Consider the following 22,117-nt stretch of genomic DNA (forward strand, 5'->3'; position numbering starts at 1 on the left):
AGGGTGCTTGTTATTAAGCTGTTTAAAATGGGGGCTATGTTTCCCTTTTCTCCAGTCACTGGGGACTTTAATCTGACTGCCATGACTTTTCAAAAATGATGGAGAGTGGCTTGGAAACTGCAACTGGAAAATTTCCTCAGGATCCTGAGATTCATGTCTTTGGGTCCCATGGACTTACCTACGTCCAGGTTCCTCTGGTGGTCTTGAATCTGATCTCTTACAATAGGAAAGACTTCATTCCTCCAGTCCTTTCCTCATCTAATTTAAAGCTTTCCTTATAAGTTTGGCCAGCTTATTGGTGGAGACACTCTTGCCCCACTTGGTCAGGTGAATTCCACGACCACCCAACATTTCTGGCTTCTCAAAGGTAAATCCACGATAATAAAAATGAAAACTTTGAGTACTGCACAGCCAGGGATTCACCCCTACCCTGGTCCCCTTCCTCTGACTGGGAGGATAGAGAATATCACCCATGGACCTAAACCCTACACAGGTCTATAGTGTCTAATATATATATATAAAAAAAATCTATAATCTGAAGGCGTCACTCATCTTGGCAGCCTCAAGGATACCACAAATACAAGCTGCTGGTAAGCAACAGACTTCTCTAGAGACATTATCTAGATGACAAGAGGGTGCTTCAGTGCTCTCAGGAAGGAATCTCCAATTACTAACACCTGATGTACTTTTCTGGTAGCACTGGTTCTAATGCTGGCAGATGGCTCATCAGCTTTGCATGTTCGGCTTTTCCTGGATCACATCAGTTATTCCCTGTGTTCTTCCTTCTCCAACCCCAGAGCATCATGTCTCTTATTAAGGGCAGATGAGTGGATGGGGGAAGGATCTTCCTTCTGACTTGAGCAGCAATAAAGGCCCAGTCTCCATTGTGTGAGTTACGCGTGCCAGTTAGCTTGAGTTTGAATTCAGCCTTACCTTCCCCTTCCACAAGTCTTCTCCATTGTGCTGGGCAAGCTGATGGAACCTGCTAAGCATATCAGGAGGCAGGATTCACTTGCTAGGAAGGGTATTTCTTCTGTTTTCTTATTGCTTAAGAACCCACTGTAACCTACTTATTCACTGTAACCTACTGTATTCTCTCATAGATGAGAATTTCTCCCTTTCCACAGCTGGAATTTTTGAAATGGCTGAGAACTTGCTCAGCAAACCAAAGAGTTCTAGGCATATACTTTTTTCAACTTTCCTTAGTGACTAGAGTGACACTCACTGCTCAGCCTTCTATATATCCCTCATGTTGCTTGAACTGGCTCTGACCTATCCCTGCACACCTTGCAATGGTGTTTCCACAGCTCTCCATCACATCCGGATGACAAGAACAGGCAGAGGAGCATGATGTCAGCCAGCTACAGCTGCTTCTGAAACAACTTTCTGTGAAGCCTCCAAGGCAAACCCATAAAGCAGAATAAGCAGTCCCTGTACCCCCTCATTCTGAAAGAGCACCAGTGTTCTCCTAGCAAAACTAGTTCAATACTAGCGAGTACAAGCTACTGTCAGTAATGCTGCCATCACAAGAGGTGCAAGGACAAGAACCATAATCAACTTTAAATTTAAACCATCACAGAACAGGTTTTAGTGTAAATGTAGCAGCTATTTTATATTACCATTTCATTTTTGCTGTCCAGTTTTAATTTGCTGGTATGCTCATATTAATCATGCATTACCTTCATCTGTGGTGAAAGTATTTCCTTTTCTTTCATTGATTCCATAATATCTGGAATCATTCCCCGGTACCGCAGATAAGCCATGACATTGGCATCCAGGTGATCTGATGTTTGTAGCTCCTGTTTTAGATTAGCTGCCAAATTTGAGCTGGTATCTGAAGGAAGAGACAACCCCCATCCCCACAAAGTGTTATAAATATGGAAAGAACTTGAAACTAGAACAACCACTTGCAAAATAACCACGGTTTCTTCTGCTTGTATGAATGCGGGGTCAGAATGAGTTGGCTGGTTGAGATGTCAACTAACTTGAAGTTAAAAATCAGTAAGTTGTTGCCTTTAGAACCAGAGAAAGTGTTGTAGTTAAGTCAGGACTCACTTAAACCCCCTGCCTCTGTCCTGTATGTAAAGGTAAAAGCAGGCACAATATATATATATGTTTCTAAACAAAGAACCACCTTACTAAGGCATAGCTTTTCAACACAAGACCCACAGTAAAAAAAAGTGGGAGAAAGGAGAAACATGTTTTAATATTGAAGTTAACAAAAGCTAAAAGGAATCTACAAAGTTCAACTTACTGCTGCCACATCCATCGCTCATCGTGGATGCTCTTGATCTTCCATCATCTTGTAAATCAGAGGGGGTTAAAGTCAGATTACCAGCTTCTCTCATCTGCTGGAGAATAAATTTTTCACGTTACTTTGGTTTTCTGAATGTAGCTGTTGGTTTCTGCATTTATGACAATTTTGTTACTAGTGAGGATTTTAGCAAATGTCTACTTGATCCAAGTGTTAGAGATGGCAAATACCATGATTAATGCAACACTGGTGCTCTCTGGAAGCCATTCCATCTCATTTTTTCCTCTTTTAATAGTCTTAAGATACAATTATTTATATTTAATTACTCATCAAGCAAGGCACAAAAACATACAGCCAAAGATAAATTTTCTTAAGTACAGACTTCATCTTTCTGTGAAATCACAGAATACAGACAATATATGTAAATGTATAGAATATATAAAATACTGCCATTAAAAAGGAAAGCCTCTATTCTCCAGTTTTGAAAGAGTCTCTTCTAACACTCAGCAACAGATTGATGAAGAAGTGGGGAGTGGTTACAGTACACTGAGTACTGTGGTAGCAGAGGTTTTACAGGTTTAGCTCAATTACTGACACATTAGGTGCTATCACAAATTTATCGGTTATTATCACAGTAAGAGAGGAATTAATAATTGTATGTCCAGAACTCCATTGGACCTACTCCCAGCAGTGTCTACGTTTCTACTACTTGGAGACTGTGGCCCCTCAATGATCCCAGGGGGACAGGACTGAGCAGTCTTGTTTAATAAGAATTAAACCAGACATGAAATATCACTTACCAGAAACTTCTTCTCCATATCTTCATCATTATCAACAGAATAGGTACTTTCAGAGAAAGCTGGAGATTTTCTACCTACTCCCAAAGCTGCATCCCCACTGCCATCTTCATCCAGGTTAGGATATCCCAGTGATACAGAATTATCTCCTTGCAGAGATGACCTTGTGTGCACAATTTGAAAATCTGTGTTTTCAGCTTCTGAGAAAGGTGTCAGGTGAAGCACTGGTTGAAGTTCCATGCTTGTATCTTGCTTTCTCATGACCTCAGGCGAGCCCCATGAAGACATACTTGCAATTAAATTCTGGAAATCTTTTGGAGTCTCTTTGTCTATGGTCAAATTGTGTTTTGGTGAATCAGGAGTTTGATGAATTCCCAACTTTTGCTGGCAATGCTTTTTCAAATCTTGATCCCCTTCAGAGCTGCGGATCACGTCCAACTCCTGGCGCAAGATATTTTCTTGTGATTGCTCAATCTGTGTTTTTGGACTTCTGTTGTGAACTGCCAAGTCAAACAAAACTTCATCTTTTTCCTATAATGAAAATAACACATTAATTTTTTAATGGAATTTGAGTAGGATTATACAAACCGAGAAACATGCACTGAAAGACCTTTTAGAATTGATTGATTTTTCCTTCAATTGTTTATCTAATTTTAAGATAAAATTACTCTTTTAAATGCCTGATTCTGTGACTGAATCTAAATAATGAACTATTTGAGAAGATACTTCAGTTGATTTTAAACCTGTCAACATGGAAATTTCATTTCATCCTCCATACCTGTTAGTTTGTCCGATACAGCGAATAATTATCCCTATCATTTTAGACTATCACCTTGATCCTTTTGTGTTAATAATCCCTCTTAAGCATCTGTTTTAAGCCTAGTGCTAGCTGCCAGGACTTTACTCATTTTGTTGCTCCTCCAGCTTTCATTTTAATCCATTTCCTAATTTTCACATTGTTTCCACTTTGGAACCCAAACATAACTGTGGAAGGGTTCTTTACTCCCTCAAGAATGCTGTATTACACTTTTGCTAATACTAGGATGAACTAGATCCATAGAAAAAAGTCTATTGTAATGAATGCTTGAAGACATGGCAGTTTATTTACTTCGATTCATTCTCCAATTTTGATAATTATCCCTCCTCAGCCTACTTAAGAACTTCTAGCACTTCAACCTGGAAATACATATACTGACATAAACCCATCAATTTAAACCTTTCAGAGTCTGAGTTTCTGCTTGAAAAGTGATTTTTAAAAATCATTTAACTGCCCCCAGCATGCCAGCATTCTCTGATATCCTTCAAAATGTTACCAATTCTCTCTTTACTGGATCCTAAATTACTTCTGTTTTTTAAACAGGGACCTGACAATCCCTACCTGTGTAAACAACATGGGCCAGTAGTCACCGGACTGGAAGTCTACTGCCTTGTACAGACACATTCCATGGTCTGAAGTGCATCAATCTGCGTTTAACACTTTTCCCACCTATTCCCTTCTCCTGAGAGATTTCTGGGGCAGACCCTGAATTTACAGTGTCACCCAGGCACTGATGGCATTGCTCCAAACGTGAACTTCCAGGCAAATAAAAATGTAAACACCAGGAATGATCACATGTTTTGCATAGCTACACTCCTCGTTTCTGCTTTAAAAATTAACATGTCATTATACATAACGATTATCCTATCATTTCTTTAAATAAGTCATCTACCTTGGATGATTATTATAACATACTGCCAAGCAGGGCCCTGAAAATCCACATAAGCCTGACACTGAATGTTTTTTCCTTTCCTGTATAATCAAAGTCTTCATACAAGCCCTGTTAACTGGCATTTATCACCTCTGCAAGCCAGCCTTTAAAGACAGTAAGTTGGTGTACAACAGATTTCTACAGCTCTCTGAAAAAAGGAGTCACCTGGGTCCTGCTGTTTTCTAAAATTGAGTGATTTAATAAGAATTTAAGAAGATTAGGTTACTTGGAGCAAATGGTTCTAGAAAAGATTCAGGATAATTACAAGAAAGTGTCACAGTAAGAATTTCTGAAAAGGAAAGGAAACCTGATGAAGTCTTTTCAAGTAGTTCTCCAATACAGCCATGAAGAATGGCAAACAGTCTTTGGTAGCTCATGGTGGGCTCATTGCTTGGCTGGCAGATGCCCACCCTCTCACTCTCCATCCTCAATAGATCAGGAGGGAAAAAAAACACTGGGAAGAGCTCACAGGTAGAAAGAAAGAAGGGATATCACCCACTAACTACTCTCACAGGTAAAACGGAGTAAAATAGGGAAAATGTATTTAATCTATTAATCTAGAAATAGATTATTCTAAAAAAAAAATCTCCCCAACAAATACTATTATTAAAAAATCAAATCATGTACCAGTTTAGCCGTAGGGGAAGCCAATACTCCAAATGATTGATCAATATTTGCTTCTAATTCCTGCAACCCATTTTTAAGGGCTACATCTTTTCTTTCACTCTGGCAGAACGGCTTGAGAAATTTAGTCTCTTCGTGACCTACTTGCTCTGCCAGCTTGCAGGACTCCAACTGTGAAAGAATTTCAGCTCTTTCCAATCGTAAGGCTTTGAGCTCTTTCATATGGGCCTTGATTTCACCTTTCAGTTTTGCAGTGCTCCCTTGCAGTTCCTTGATTTCTCTCAGATAAGCTACTTCTTTCTGATTCAGGGCTTGCACCTGGAAATCAAGTCTAGAAACTTCCAATTGAAGACTGTGAACATCTTGTGCCTGACTTGCACCTCTCTTTTCCAGCTCTGTTTGGAGCTCTGCTACCTTTTCTGTTAAGTACTGCAGCTCAGTTGTGTCAGCTTCTCTTTGATCTGCCATTGTCTTAATTTGCATCTCTTTCTCTAGAATATTTGCTTCCCTTTCTCTCACCTTATCTTCAAGTTCTTGAACCCGAGATGAAATCATCTTTGTGTCAGCCTCTCTCTGAGACAAACGAGTTTGGGAAATGCTGTATTCTTCCTGAAGTGCCTGGTGCTGGATTCTCAGGGAGGCGAGCTCTGCAACAGACTGCTCTGATGACTCTCGCAACTGTTGGCATTTTTTCTCCAAAGTTTCCACTTCTGTTTTGAGCTGCAATTCCTTTTTTTCCAGTTGCTGCTGCAGAGCTTCTTTAGAAGCTGTGACAAGCTCCAATTCCTCCTGAAGCTCTTCCACTTTGGAGAGTACTGATGCAGTCCTTCTGTTTGGATCAGCATCACCTTGACAATCTACTAGTCCCTTCTTCAACTCATTCTGAAGGTTTTCCACTGACTTTTCCAATGAAACATCATAGAAATAAACTTGGTTGTCACTATCTTCATGACATACTGGTCCAAGTTGTGCCAGCTCTTTTTGAAGCTTCTCAATTACCCCGTGGAGTTGCTCCACCTCTTCATCCTTGTCCTTACGCAGCCTCTCCTGGTCAAGGCGAAGGTGCTCGACCAGTGATCTGAGTTCTTCAATTTCAGGGTTTTGGTCTTCTGCAATCTAAGCAAAAGGATAAGGACTGAATATTACTGTATGTAGGCAATTATTATTGCACACAAAGTTTATATTTCATTTCTGAGTCACACAGGCATTAAATCACACCTTTAACAGCAGGAAGAACCACACATTTCAGCTGGTAGCTTCTCAAAATAATCTCTACTTTCCTAAAAGAATTGCCAACCAGATTTTATTCACAATAAGAATATGCACACCTTGCTTCCCCCCAAAATCAAGCAATGAACAGATTGTAAGCACTCTTACTTTGTTCTCCAGAGCATTCTGCAGCTCATGCTGAAGTCTCTTCATCTGCTCATTCAAGTGATCAATTTCTTGATTCTTTTCTTCGAGCAGCGCTTGTGGGAATGACAAAGCTGAGGAATCGCTAATACCCGGGTCCTGGCTTTGCTTCACGTGAAGTTTTGTTAGATCCTCCTGACCAGAAAAAGCAAAAATCTCATTAGAAAGGACGTTCTCTCTCAACCTAATGGCAGAGCGGAACAAGGGACTTTATTTAAACATTCTCCTCTTTACTAAAATGGTGAAGAGCTTGGGAAAACAACTACAGCTTTTTCGGGTTTGCAGCACTGTATCAGACTGCCCCAGCCCAGAAAATAACCTCAGCTTTTGATTTAAATCAAATCACTGTAGAAGATAATACTACAAGCATGAATCTGGAATACTGGGAGGCTTTGGTTCTATGATACCCAGCATTAGTCTTGTAAAGCTAACGCAACATTCTGATGGCAAGAGAAACAACCCAAATATCTGTTTAAAACATCATGAGATGAAGATGTCAACACTCAAGAAAGCAGGTCTCCGACATTTTAGGCAGTGCACTAAACCTAGAGGAACCTACCTGCAAGTGTGCATTCTCTGTCTGAAGCTGGATGATGTTGGAAGTACTCAGGTTTTTTTGTACCTCTAACTGCAAGTTCAGCTGCAATATCTCCTCATCTTTCTTACTCAAGTTATCTTTATATTGTTCTACTTGGTCTAGCAAGCTTTCAATCTAAAAAAAAAAAGATGCATAATTGTTTCAATTAAGTCTTTTAAGATAAAACTTAATTCATTATATTATTTAATGACAAGAGGTAACTTCAGCAAATTCAATGATTTAAACTCTAATCAACCTGCATTAATAAAACACCTGAGACATGAAAAGAGAGTGAGAAGCTTGTGTTCCAGCTCCTCATCTGCAAAATCAAAGTACTGCAAAGGTGGGTTTCTGTTTTTGTTCTTAAAAAATCTACCTGCTCACAAAAGATCCATTAATCTGTACTGTAAGGGATCAAAAGGCTTGACTGAAGTCATTTGATGCAACAATATGAGACATATTAGCATTTGATGTGCAACAATGACAAGCAGTCAACATAAACACCATCCTTCTCCTCCCAGAAGCCAGCAATGAGCCTTGCAGTGCCAATCCCAATAACACAGAGATGATTCAATAACCACACTTTTCTCTGCAGTGTGATGTTGCCATCCACTGCTTTCATCATCTCCTGCCTTAATGGGTAGCAAAGTATAGTGGCACTGGGAACAATGATTTTTGAAATCAGACTTTGTAAGAGAAATGGAAATCCCATCTTTCAGAAATTATTGTTTATTCTCTCGTACTGCTCGTGAAAGAATGGTGTACAATTGACTGAAGGATCCCTCCTGTTTTTCTTCTTTACACATCCTTAACTGGACTATGCTTCTATATCACAGATGTTCTAATAATTATGTAATAATGATATAAACATACACTGGGGTTGTGTATGCATTTATACATGTAATATAACATTTATACACGTAAATCCAATAGGAGTCCCAGATATTGTGAGCAATTTCTCAGTGTTTCTTCTAAGCTTGACACAAAAACTCACGACAAACACTCCCTCAAAACATGTTAAATGACACCACGATGGATAATTGCCCTTTCTGGTCTGAAAGAATTCTCTCTCACTCTCAAACCAAAGCTTTTTTGGCTACTTCAACTTTGGAAAGAAAGGAAAATCAGTTTACCACTGACACTGATCAGTCTCAAAGTTACATGAATCATTACAAGATGGTTTTCAGCAGGAAGGAAGATGAACACCAAAAAGCAAGAAAAAGGAAGGTTAGTTGAGGCCAAAGCAACTCAGAGTCTGCAGAACTCTCCCAAAGCTCTCACCTCTCTCTCCTTGGCCTGAAGCGCTTCCTGCTCTGCCTGCAGCTGCTCCTTCAGCACCGGGGCAGAGCTGCCATCCACTGGCACTCGGTGCCTTGCTTCATCCAGTTTAGACTGCAGGGCAGAGATCTGGATCAGGTTATTGTACTGCTGCTGTTGCAATGCCTCTTTGTCCTAAAAAACGATTTTTTTTTAAAAAGTTAGAATTAATTGCTGTCAATATATAAACTTACTTAACCAGGAATTCAAAACTACTGAATGTTTTCAGCTCATTTTTTTCCCCTTTATTTTTTGCAATCCAAGTTTAACAACTCCTGAAAATTTAGCATTCAGTGATAAATTATACTCTCTCAGTTACACAGTATTTTATACATTAAAGAACATAACATCTTGTCCTTGTAGCCACTTCCAAATTTATTATGATGCTATATATATGTGCCAAACTAATTATGATAGATGGACACAATTTAAGAAATGCAGAGTTCTGGGTTGATCAAAACCTACTCACAGATATATCAAGTTCAGTCAGAATGTGATAAAGCAGCACTAAGTTTGCCCAACCTGTGATCGGCCAAGCTACCATAGCTTATTTTATTTAAAAAATACTGGGTTTTGGTCCTCCTTCTCTCAGAGCCCTTCTCAGGAGCTGGGTCAGTCCAAGGAGGAAAGGTTCACTTGGGAACTGTCCAAACAATAAGAACACATATCTGTACTTAACACAATAAAGGAAAGCTTGACAAGAAACCTAAGGCAACAATTGCCTCTGCTGTTCAACACTTACTCTGCCCATAGTTTAATGCACGTATCTTTAATAGGTTATTTTAGACTCATTGTATGATTTGTAAAAAAAACCCATAAATTTAACCATCTTTTCTCTAGTTCAAGAGATCCAAGACTCAGAGCACATAGCTAAAATCTTCTGATTGTAAACTGAAAATAGTAGCAATTAAAAAAATAAAAATAAATTGCAAAGTTAATGCTGTATCACAGTATCAAAAGGTAAGGGAAAACCAGAATTTTTTCTTGCCCTTATATGAAACGTGTGATATCAACCAGCCTCTCTGGCAGCCCCTCAGGAAAGAACACACATAAAAACAAACCCCAAGCAACAGCAGAGCCTTTTTTTTTTAATTATTAATCAACTAAAAACATTACCCAAACCACACTGATCACTGACCAAAACCCTCCACAGCTCCCGTGTCCCTGCCTTTCCTGGACAGCAAAGCTGTAAGTGTGCAGAGTCAGTACAGCTCTGCACACAAGAGCTCAGTTCCTCCTGGCATTCTCCAGCTGCCATCTCCTGAGGGTGCTACAGCGACCCAGCAAAATCAAGTGGCAAACCAGGCAAAAATCTGGGCTTTATATAATGCAGCTTCACTGTAAAACTTTCTGGGTGAACATTCACATGTGGCGTCTTCTTCCATGAATCCCAAAAACCACAGGAGAGCAGACTCCGTAAGTTAGCCCCACTTTTTAGATCTCCAGCAAAAGGATGAGTGATCCTCCCAACACAACCCTGTCCAGGAGCTTCAGTGTTACATATCAGCAACCTGAACCACTGAAAGGAATTGGAGCAGGATAGAACAAACAGCTGCTCCATGCACATCAGCAGGGCAAAGGAATCTGTTAGCTGTGACTTTGCTCAGTATTCCTCACTAACTGTTCTGTGTTCAAGACATTCTATTTCCAGACCTAGTTCTTATTTCTCCATCACCTGCAATACATGCTTTTTTCATATGATGGAATCTGGGGGGACAATAAAACTCTGCAACTACCATTCACATCAAGTGTACTTTTACAGAAAAACGCCATGGCACGTAATTGTTCCTAGAGCTCCACTGGAACTTATATACTGCACAAAATCCCTTCAAGACAAGCTATTACAATGCTTTCAGGTGGCAAATTGAATAGCACAACCTTGTTTAGATCGGATGAAATAGTTTCTGGGGAAAAACAAGAAAAAAAACCTCAAGAGTGTCTGAGTTTGGTTTAAGATATTTAGAAAACACCAGTTGATGGGGACATTTACACAACCAAAAGAATATTCGGAATGCACATGGATAAAGAAAGCCTGTTTAACAGCAAGCCAAGATTGCAGAGAAAAGAGCAGCTTGCCAACAGCAAACAGCACCACAGTCTCCATCCACTCCAAGGTAAACAAAGTAAATGGGCATGGCTTTTGTATGTTTGGATAAAACCACAGTAAAAATTAAGCTTGGAAAGGTCTTCAGAGTTTTCTGACTTGAAGCACAACCAAGTTGGCTCTGCTCAGGCAATTCTCTTGTACTGCTCTTGAAAGAATGGTGTACAATTGACTGAAGGATCCCTCCTGTTTTTCTTCTTTACGCATACTTACATGGACTATGTTTCTATATCACAGATATTCTAATAATTATGTAGTAACGATATAAATGTACAGTGGGGTTGTGTATGCATTTATACATGTAAATTCAATAAGAGTGGGATTACCCACAAAAACTCACCACAAGCATTCTCTCAAAACATGTTAAATTACACCATTATGGTAACTGCCCTTTCTGGTCCTAAAAGAATTAAGAATCTCTCCCTCTCAAAGAAAAACTTATCTACCTACTTCAACTTTGGAAGGAAAGGAAAATCAGTTTACAAGTGATATTGATCAGTCTCCAAGTTATGTGTATCTCCCATTCAGAGACACCACTGCCACTCTGAGGTTCCTTTGAGGAGCTGCCCCCAATGTGACCACTTCCCTCTTCCATTTAATTGGAATTTCCCTTGTTTATACTCACATCTCCTCATCCATTTGTTTGCACCTTCTAGTCTGATTCCACCTTCTTAAAACCTCTGCTTATGAGACTGCAGGCAACAAGATCTCCACAAAGCTTTCAACAATACCCAATCAAGGAAAATTCTTGGGAGGACACTGAACGTATAGTTTCAGATGGTAGAAAAAGTTCCTCAGATGTTTGGTAACTTTTGCTAAATGGATTGTAATTTTTAACTCTAGGCTGTGATTAACTCTGTAGTAGTAACAAAGTGCTAGAAGTTTTGGATTACGGCAAACAGATCTGGTTTCAAAGACACAGAGCAAGAAGGGCTACAGATGAAGATAATTTGATTTTAAACAGAGGTCCTTATTGAAGACCCTCAGTGTCTGATACTCAGTAACACCACCTTCTCAGAAACTTCCAGACAAGCACAAGAGCAGCTCTGAAGCAGCAAACATGGCAACTGTGAAAAGCAGCCTCCATAGTAGGACTGTGAGTAAGTCTTATTTAAGTCTTATAAGTAATATCTAAGTACATACTACTGAGAAGTAGTATATAAGTTTCTATAATGGACTTAGAGTTTGTAGAACCAGAGATTATTTAAACCTGTGGCTGTGATGTGTGCCATTAATATAGCAGTTTAACTCACCACTGGGTGCCAGTTGCAAACACTACTGGACAACCCCCATAAAGCCACTGTCTCGTAATGCCAACCCCCTTAAAGGGATTTAAGGGATTTAATCCAATTAAGGATTTAAAAATTACCTGTTTCAGTTCAGTTTCCACTTTCTTCATTTTCTGCAGCTGTTGTTCCAAGCTGTGTACAGTCTTTGAGACCTCAGCACCACTGAGCTTCAGCTCTTGTATCTGTGCCACCAGTTTTTCTATCTCTTCATCACGAGCTGCAATTTCTTGGTGTTTTCGCTCCTTTTCTAGTAACAGTTTATTGTAATCATCCATCTTCTCTTTTATTTCTGCTTGCAAAGATTCTACCTATACAGAAATCACAATATACAGATATTCAGGCAAAACGTACAAATTTCCTGCCAGTCAAAAGCAAGAGTAATTTCACATTAAAGCAGGTTTTACTATAGATTAAAGTGGTGCTAAAATCCCAGGTGAAAATAAAACTAAATATGCATAGAAAGTATGAAGAAGTTAGCTTTCTGAAATCTTGTTTTCCAAATGCAGCAGCTCTTAGATACACATTTGGTTACTCTCTCAACATCTGCAGTACTCTCGAAGTACTAGATGAAGGTATATTCTCAAAGGAGCCTTTTGGTGATGGGGTTAGGTGGTTAAAAACCCACCAAGATTACAGGAGTTGGATTTATTTCTGTAACCTCAGAAGCCTCTTCCAATATTCCAGTTTAAAGGAAGATGCCAAGAACTGAAGGATAAATATGCAATCAGAGAGATACCCAGGAGTCAACATAGGACAGGTACTTTGCTTTCCAAAAATCATTTAAATCTGGAGAGGATACCAATTTTGAATTTTAGCTGCAGGAAAACAGTCATTCATTCATCCCAGTAATCAAGGTGAAGGCAAGGCTAGGAGCTTTGGTGTGACAGACAGACTATCTCAGGGTGTGATAAAGTCATTTAGCATAGTGAAAGCAAGCTCAGGCAGGAAAGCAGTGGGAATGGAGAAGTAATTTGGTCAATACCCATGAGCAAGGAACATGGGATTTTACAAAATAAATGTTTTGTTTATCAAAAAGTGTCTGAATTGATGTAAATCCCACTCCAACATTATGAAATAAAACTTCTTTGCATTAATGTAGATCTTTACATCTCCAAAGTATTGTGCAGATATTACTAAAGCAGGAAAACACCCTTGAGCAAACAGAGGTGTCACATTATTTAACAATAAGAATGCAGGAGACTGGTTAAGAAACCCAAAAGTTATGAACATTATATTTTCAAATGCTTGCAAGCACAAACATTTCCTTGACTGTGTATGTATCTTACTCCCTTCTCATCTCATCAGCAACTAACCACTGCTAACCGTAACACAGGTCTTACAGTAAAGCTTTTGGGTATAGAAAAATCTTCTAAAAGTCACATCTTTCTAATGCTACAAAATTCTGGCATCAGAATCCCCAAACTATGACACTTCAGACATAAAAAGCGTGTTTTTAACACCATATTGCTAGAAAGCTGGTGCTGCAATCTTATAGCCAAGAAAACACTTTTTCCACATAACCTTCACTCTCACAGTGCACACTGCAGCTCCCAAGAGCCAGTCAGCACTCTTTCCACAAAATAATCCCATTTACACATACCTTGCGCCTAGTAAACACCAGAGGGGGAAACTTGTTATAACTGCTACATGCAGACACCAGGAGTACACTTGAGCTGATTTGGAGTGAGTTAAGCACTTACTGATGTTACAGCTGCATTAAACAACTGAACAAATACTGACATTTCCTACCACAGAATGCCTGCGTACCTCACCCTACCCACAAATGCCACTTGCTTAATTACCATCCTTGTGTGTTTTTCTCCAAGTTAGTTTTCATCCTTTCTGAGAGAGGCTGCAAAGCTACAGCCTTAGTTTTTTCAGTTATGCCCTCCAGCATGGAAAATTCATTCACTGGAAATTCACTCATATCAAAGATTCAGATGTGCACCTCTAACACTGAGGCATACAATTCCATAACTGCACATAAATAGATGGAAATGAAATTAACTATTTTACAAGTTTTGATAAGAGTCAGGCCACAAACAAAAGCTGACAGCTAAGGCCCATTTTTATCATCACCATTCCAGTATCTTTGTTTCAGTAAGCCAGGAGAGCTGAGCACTTATATACAGGAAATTAAATTGAAAGAAGTTCTTCATTCCCTGCAAGAATTCTTCCACCCTAAAACCTATATCTTTAGCTCCAAGTCTTGCTGAGTCATGCCTTGACATATCAAGAAGAGGAAAAAAGCTAAAGCATATCTAGAAGGGATTGAAAGGAAAAGGAAAGAAAAGTTAAGAGACATTCATGCTATTTTCCATACCTGTAGAATCAATTCATAGTTCTGTATAATGTTCATTTATGTGAAAAAAACCAACCAATCGAAAGAAAAAAAAAAGCAAAAGTTAATCTTTGAAGCCAAGCATCAAACAAACAAAAATGTGTAAATAAGGACTCATTCATAAACTTAAATGGGATGAGACATGCAGACAAAGGACATCTCTATTACAATTGTTTAGGTGGAAAAAATAAAAACATTTAGAACCTAGAAGTAATTTCTCAGATGTGCTTTTTAGAGCAGAGTGTCTGTAGTGTTGTCTTCCTTGGTTCATTTAAACCAGACCCAGAGGTTCCTTTCAACCAGACTCAAACTTTACTGTAAAGCACATGCAACAGTTCTTTCCATCTCAGTAACAAATAATCTAAGTGCATCCTCATCGCCTAAATGTAGTTCAATCAGCTGGGGAAGAAATCTGCTCTCTGGGTAGCAGAGGAAAAAAACGTCTCCCAAGAGCCAGACCCCCAAGGACACAAAGTTTTGGTATTTATTTGTAATAAACTCCATTGGCCACCAAGTCTGATTTTACTCACCCTCTGCTCTCTGGACTGTCCTGAAGTTTGTGATTTTGCTGACTGTTTTAACTGTTCTTCCAGTTTCTGAATTTCCTGCTGAAAATCATCACGTTCATGTTCCCTTTCTATGGCTTGTTCCTGTAAACACAGCCAGAGAGAATCAAACTGTTAATTTAAAAAATAACTAACTAATTATTAATCAGGACTACCTTCTAGTAGTCCTGAAGTCATATATACAGTTATGGGGAAATAAAAAAAAAAAGAAAAAGCACCTTTTTGACTGCAGCATACATATAAACTACAATTATCATTTAATAAAAAGGAAAAGGTACCCTACAATACTACAAAAGCTGAATTTAAAATTTAACTTCTCTTTTCTTTCATGAGATTAGAACACCAAGGTCTTAATATCAACCAGAACTGAAAATTGCCCATTTTGGGAACCACCTTCCATGTCTCAAACCAGGGCAAGAATTCATCACTTCCAAACCCTTGGAAAGGTGGTCTCTTACTCACATCCATGAACTGCCGCTGGTTTTTAAGCTGTTTTTCAAGAACTTCAATTTGCTGTTTTAATTCAGCAACCTCCAGTAACTTTGTAGCCAGATCTTGGTTACTGTGCAGCTGCTCTTCCAGCTCCACCTCCAAAACCTTCATCTGAGAGCGGAAGTTGGAATGGTCCTTTTCTGCCTGACACTGGAGCTCAAGTTTCTCCTTTGACAAAAATTCTACTTCCTTGAGTAGACCTGAGTAAGAACATAAAAATAATAAAAGCTGTCAGTGAAGGGTACAAAAGCCAAATGTTTCAGATGAGATTAAATGTGGGGATTTTGGACAGCATCAAAAGAAAGAAAAATATTTCTTCCTGAGGTGGGCTGTCTCACATCTTAAACTGTTCTACCCTTGAATCTTTGCCACCCTTCTGTCCCAAATCTCTCTGTAATCAAGCCATCCAACACAGAGTTCTCAGTTCCTCTAAACTCTTACGCCAAGATCCTCCTTAGCCCATCCAATATCCAGTCCTGGGCCAGTTTCTCCATTACTCCTGCCTTGTGCCATGCTGGATACTGCTGCTGCCATCTGTACTGGTCAGTCAGCACACAGTCCATCCTTCTACTGGCCACTGGGGCCCAGCCTGACCCTGAAGACAGCTGCTATGAAAAAACAATGTTACTGCATTGCTCAACCTGAGGGGGGATTAAAACCCTGAGAAAAATCACGCTTAGAGAAAATCAGTCCAGTTCTGAGGTTATAAAGGGAATAAAAATCACCTTGGAAAAAAGATAGCACGTGTTTTCCCTATGCAGACAAAAGAAATACCAAAAAGGGAAGTGTACATAGCATACAGCAATTTAAGTTATCAAGAGTTAATTTACAGCTACAAACCGCATTTTCAATCAGTTGGATGGACTGAATACACTGTTTAGGAGACTAAAACTGAAGACTACTGTGAACACTCTTGGAGAAAAGCTACTTAGTAACCTGAGCATGAAAAAAATCCTATTTTGTATCAAAGCAAGGTCCTTCAACAGCTCATGATTTTACCTTTCAAATGTCCCATTATTCACCTCAAATGTTTTTGGTCATAGGTCCAGGGTAAGTCTGTGATCCAACAAGGACCTTAAGAAATCATCCTGCCCAATTTCCAGAATGGATAATCTCCATAGCTGAAGTATGATCAATTCAATGCATGTGCTTTCTGACCTAATGTCATCACAAGCTGCTCTTACCAATCTTTGCTACCACAGCCTACCTACAACATTTTTTCTAGGGCTTCGTTATGCCCAGATATTTAATGACATTTCTAGACCCTTGATATTAATAAAAAAATCACGAACATTTCTACATTCATGTATAAAAAGCTAATTGTGAAAGGCTTGGAATAATGCAACATTTACACCACAGTGAGGGTAATGGAAAACAATGCGAAGAGTCTGAATTCTCTGGCTCTGGAAATCAAAAAAAGCCAGACAAAGAGAACCAAGGAAAGTTTGGGACAAAACCATGGACTGCACGAGCTCTTGTGCTCCACAGCAATCCTGTTGTGGATTACAGCTGCACACCAACAACATTTCACTCCAAGCACTAATTATAGCCTATGTAATAACCACAGTGCAATCACTGTGCAACACACTCTATTTTTTATTTTATTTTTAAATCATCACAAGTTCATTTAGCTGTGGATGTAACTCAGGCTCTGGCAGAATGCATGAAGTGAAAACTCTCCCCCTAATTTCTCTCCCAATCCCTTTGGAGCTGTATTGTACATATCATTTATTATATGTATCATGTGATGCAACAGAAAAAAAACACAAAACCCAACAATAGTCTGAATTCCATTGGAACACTCAGTCCTGGCCATAGCTGCAGGCCATAGAATATCTTTTGCCAAGAGCTGTGTTTTGTCAAGCAGAAGATAGGAATAATGTGAACAAAATAGCACTCTAGTGTATTTACTAATACATGGTGCAGAGAGGAGGGAAAGGTCAGGTGCTAGAGATATTTGGGCACCCAAAGGAAGGTGATGGATTTAGACTGACCCTGAGAGAAAAGAACAGGTATTTGGGAAAACAAGCACAAGAATTTTGTCTCCTATATCCTAAGGAACATGGTTGATGGCTTCTTTTTTAGCTTCCAGAGGAACACTAGTGCTTTATGAGGAACAAAATACTGATTAGGTAACACTGACCTACACAGTCAGTCACCTGCTCAGACAGGAATGCAAATTAATTGAAAAAAATAATTAGGCAAACAGATTTTACTGGGAATCAGCAGTACTTCATAGAAAGCAGATATCAAATTTTGGCAACCTCTCAGTGCAATCTGACAAATTTCTTAGTTTGCTGGGTTTTTTTTTTTAAGCACATGTTTCCCAAGTGTATAAATAGAATTTCAAGCAACACACCAATAGATCATCAGCTCACAGATTTGGTTCTTTGCAGAGACAAACCTATTTTCTTAATGCTACTTCACACCATGCAATTCCCCACCGGAAAGGCCCCAGCACACTCCTTCCCACTCCCACCATCATTAGCAAATGCCAAGCTCCATTCCAAAAGAGTTTTAATTAGCAAGGCCATTCTACTCACATTAGTGCTCCACATGAAAAACAGGAGATGTCAGCCTTTCAAGGAATAAGCCCATGTCAATCAACTCCAAACAATATGACTTATATTTATGTTTTCCACATACTACAAACAATTTCAAACCTGAGGAAGAGTACTACAGATAGCTGGGGTGAGGGAAAGGGGATGGGTTTCAGGACTTGGCCCTTGCAGCAAAAGTAACTCTTCAAGTTCTAAGGAGCTGCTGGCAAGAGCTGGGCTGCAGCTCCTGGGAGAATGTCAATCCCAAAATACACCATAAGCAACTCGGTTCTACATTCCCTCTCATTCAGAGGGCAGTAACAAATTTCAGGACAGTGAGGTGGCTACTAAAAATAGGTTAAAATAAAAATAGTGTTTGAGGGAGATCTGAATAGACAGAAGGAATAAAGATACAGTAATGGGTAAGAAAGCTCAGCGCAGCTTTTTGACTCTAACAGGAATTTACCTACATAACTTTTCATTCACCTGAGTGATTTGGTTTACTCAGCTCACACTCTCTGGGGAAAAGAAAAAGGCCAGAAACAAGAGACAGTGAATATGCAAGGATCTATGAATATATGTGTGTTTAAATAAAATTAATCTAAAAAACAATAGGAGAATTATATTTTGAGTAGACCACAAAACAATCGTGGCAACTACGAATTTATCAGAGCTAAATGTTAACCACTCAGGAGTTAAGTACGCAAACTTGAGTTCAGGAGGAAAAAAAAATCCTCTTTCAATTTGGCATCTACAAATTTGACTACAGCACTTGACTTCCAAAATTAGTGTATAACTCTATGGATCCTTCCTGTTTATTTCTGGTTCCCTCTTTCATTTCTTTACTAACCTTCCCTACCATTCTGCTTTCCTTTTTTCTGACCTACCAATCCACTCCGTTCTATTTCTCTCATCTCCCTTAGACGTCCTTCAGTTCTTGCTGTACTTTTTTTGGCTCACAGTTTTATGTTACCTCAAATATTTTTCATTTTCCTTCCCTTCTTTAACTTCATTTACTCATTTTGACAGCCCACTTTGTATCACTAGAAGCTCACAGCCAGCTTGCAACCCACTCCATCCCCTCAAAAAAAATGAAGCTGGCAAATACAAAGACAATGGCCCAAGGTACTTTAAGCCTGATGGCAGCAAAACATTTTTTTCACTTCAAATATTCATTATTGAATTGAATATTCCTAACTTTACATCACAGAAGTCATAGCTTTCTTTGGCCAAGATACTTATAAATCCAGTAATCTGTTGGGCCTAATTATTAAGTACTATTCCTCATTGTTAAACCAACATAAAAGTTATCAATTCATTCGCTCAGTGTTACAGCAACACGGCAAGAAAAAAATCCACACTTGTCATTACAAACCTGACCCTTCTTTTTGTGCTACATTAGCAACAGGTGTTCCTAGAAATGAAAACAGAGACACATGTACAAGACCAATAGGGCATTGTGATCCATTTCATCTTCTAAACCACCAAAGATGTGTATGGAATACAGATAGTGCTGACCTTTAGGCATTTCATCTTTACTGTGACACAAAGCACCTCGTGACCTTGATCCATGTCTGTGCTGCCTTTACAGGAAGACACTCACCTGCTGAGTTGCCCATTAGGTCATCAAGCCAAACTCTGATCCATGGAGGACAGTGCAATGTGCCCTGACTGGAGAGAACTTTGTTTTGTGCTAAGAATGCTCTGCCCTCTACTCACCAAGAATTGCTTGCTCCTGGGTTAGCTCCTGGAAGCGTTCCCTCATGTTCTCCAGCTCCACAATAAGACAACGCTCAGATTCCTCTTTCAGGTTTAAAGCCTCTTCTAATGCAGCTTTTTCTGCAACGTACCCTTCAATAATGCCTGGAAGCCAAGTCAGAATGCAAATAAAGCCATAGGCAAACTCATCTATTGGGAAAAAGCAGCTTGAAAACATGAGTAAACAATTTTTTGCCAAACAGTGGAAGGTGACATAAAAAGGAAGAAGTAAAAGATGATTTATGTTTATACTGTAGTTTGGCTTTTGAAGTATCTCAAGGAATAAATTCTACTAGTTAATGTATTCTAAGATTATCAAGATTTTATGAGGCTGACACATCACAAAGTGCCTCCAAATCTGTAGAATTCAAATGGGGATCATTAAGCTTTGATGGCCTGGGATGAGCTTACAACACATCATCTGCTGAGGGTTGATGTTTGAACAAACAATCTCCAGAAAGCGAGATCAAATGTTAGATTTAGAGCCCAAGAAATCCAGGAAACAGAAAGCCCATCACAGATATTAGGAGGAACACGCTCTGAGTAAATAACAGTGCAATCTCACACAGCTTCCTTTCCTTACCCTCTGCCTTGTGAAGCTCTAGTGCCAGCTGGTTCTTGGCCTCGCTCTCCTCACTGAGGCATTCCATCAGCTCCTGGTGCTGGCTCACCACCTGCGCGGTCTCCTGATTGCGACGGCTGAACTCCTCCTCAAACTGAGCATGGTTTTCTTGCATCTTCTCCAGCTGCAAGTGAACAAGTTCCCCAGCATCAGACCTCAGATGCAAAGTAATACCACCATGGAGATTTCAACAAAAATCTTCTCCATTTTTAGTAACATTTATGCATTAAGGTCCAAGTTTTGAAGGTTTATTATAATACTAAGCTGACTTTGCCCAAAACCTCTGGACACTTTGGTGAATCCCTGTACTTGCACACCAGCACTTTTGCCACAAGTCTTGCTTAAGAATATAAGTTTCTTCACTGTGCATAAAAAGAAATACCTCCCTATTGGCTAAACTGCTTAGCTTGACATTTCCTGAGCCACTTGAAATTCAATGCATCCTTACACTTGAATTCTTCAAGAAATTCAGTCACGTCTAATAGACAGTGAAGTCCATAAATCATCAGGTTTCCAAGGTACACCACCAGTAAGCAAAGTATGCTGGATCACAGCCGATGAGGGTCACCCAGAACCCAGATCTGCCTTGGCTTGGCCAAGTGCTTTAACCACTTCTTAGCTGTGTCTCAGTGGAACCATCATCAATACCTAAAAGTTAATGTATGCACCTCAGTCTAGGAGGGATTTTTGAAGGTGGTGAATATGCATTTCACACAGACACATATCTCTAGGTCTTAAAAAATACCTGATGAGTAGATTAGTATCAGACATGTTTTTCACCTTCACATCTTCTCTTCAATTAGGGACTCCCTTACCCAAAAAACTAATTATTATCACACTAAATTAAATCCTCAGATGTGTACAGTGCTTGTGCATCTACCCCAGATGTGCAGTCTAGACACTGCAAAACTCAGTAGGGAAATACTCAAGTTCTTACATGATAGTAAGTACATCCCCCTTTTGTCACAATTAAAGCAGCAGATAATCACAAGGACATTTGTTTGCTACTATCTACATATTCCCCAAGCCTTCTGACATTGGACTGAGTTTTCCCGAACCTGCTTATCAGTGTTGAAAGAGCATCAGTGTGAACTGTGATAAAACCCCCTCAAAAAAACTCCTGGTCTCCTGAAGTTACCACATGAATTTAAAATCCTAATTTAAATCTACTTAAGGTGACCAGTCTATTGCCTTCCCACAGGATCTGTTAAAAGGTTAAATACACAGACTTAAAACTGAGTTCAGAATTTCAGTGTTATACACAAAACCATGGAATGGTTTGGGTTGAAAGGGATCATTCAATACCAGCTAGTTTCAAACCCCTGCCATGAGTAGGGACATTCTCCACTATGCCAGGTAGACTTTGTACAAATTAAAAAGCTTTACTTCTTTAGTTGACTCTGTAACCAGCTCCAGAAGTCTCTCCACTGCAGTGCGCAAACGATGACAAATTTTCAGTATCGTTTCTTCACTTTCACAGGCCAGTTCTGGCTTTGCAAAAACACTTTCACATAAGTATTGGCTCAACTCAGACACTTCATCAGTCCCTGGAGAAAGCTGGTTGTGTTCTGTCAGAGTTTCATCAAGCAGCTCCTCTACTGAAAACAAGGAAGCTATTGACAAACACAGAAAAGTGACAGCCAGGCACAAAAGCGGTCACGCAGATAACTTAAAT

The 22,117-nt window shown here is 39.4% G+C and overlaps 1 protein-coding gene across 10 annotated transcripts in view; it reads right to left on the reverse strand.

Annotated features, from left to right (window-relative positions):
• Positions 1-22,117, reverse strand: part of PCNT (pericentrin) — a 70,463-nt gene that overhangs the window by 15,475 nt on the left and 32,871 nt on the right. For 5 of the 10 annotated variants that reach the window (XM_066189493.1, XM_066189495.1, XM_066189494.1 and 2 more), the window contains 14 exons: positions 21,829-22,055; positions 20,404-20,566; positions 19,782-19,925; positions 15,493-15,722; positions 14,995-15,114; positions 14,447-14,467; positions 12,204-12,431; positions 8,695-8,865; positions 7,396-7,548; positions 6,801-6,971; positions 5,427-6,539; positions 3,055-3,582; positions 2,255-2,351; positions 1,680-1,834 (listed from right to left, as the gene is read on the reverse strand). In XM_066189493.1, coding sequence (XP_066045590.1) covers positions 1,680-1,834; positions 2,255-2,351; positions 3,055-3,582; positions 5,427-6,539; positions 6,801-6,971; positions 7,396-7,548; positions 8,695-8,865; positions 12,204-12,431; positions 14,447-14,467; positions 14,995-15,114; positions 15,493-15,722; positions 19,782-19,925; positions 20,404-20,566; positions 21,829-22,055 — 3,521 coding nt within the window. The remainder of the gene's footprint in view (positions 1-1,679; positions 1,835-2,254; positions 2,352-3,054; positions 3,583-5,426; positions 6,540-6,800; positions 6,972-7,395; positions 7,549-8,694; positions 8,866-12,203; positions 12,432-14,446; positions 14,468-14,994; positions 15,115-15,492; positions 15,723-19,781; positions 19,926-20,403; positions 20,567-21,828; positions 22,056-22,117) is intronic. The other 5 variants (XM_066189491.1, XM_066189490.1, XM_066189498.1 and 2 more) reach the window with 5 other exon arrangements.

The sequence above is a fragment of the Chamaea fasciata genome, unplaced genomic scaffold (assembly GCF_029207755.1).
Source record: "Chamaea fasciata isolate MVZ Bird 193981 ecotype frontalis unplaced genomic scaffold, bChaFas1.0.hap1 SCAF_8, whole genome shotgun sequence".
Classification (NCBI taxonomy): domain Eukaryota; kingdom Metazoa; phylum Chordata; class Aves; order Passeriformes; family Sylviidae; genus Chamaea; species Chamaea fasciata.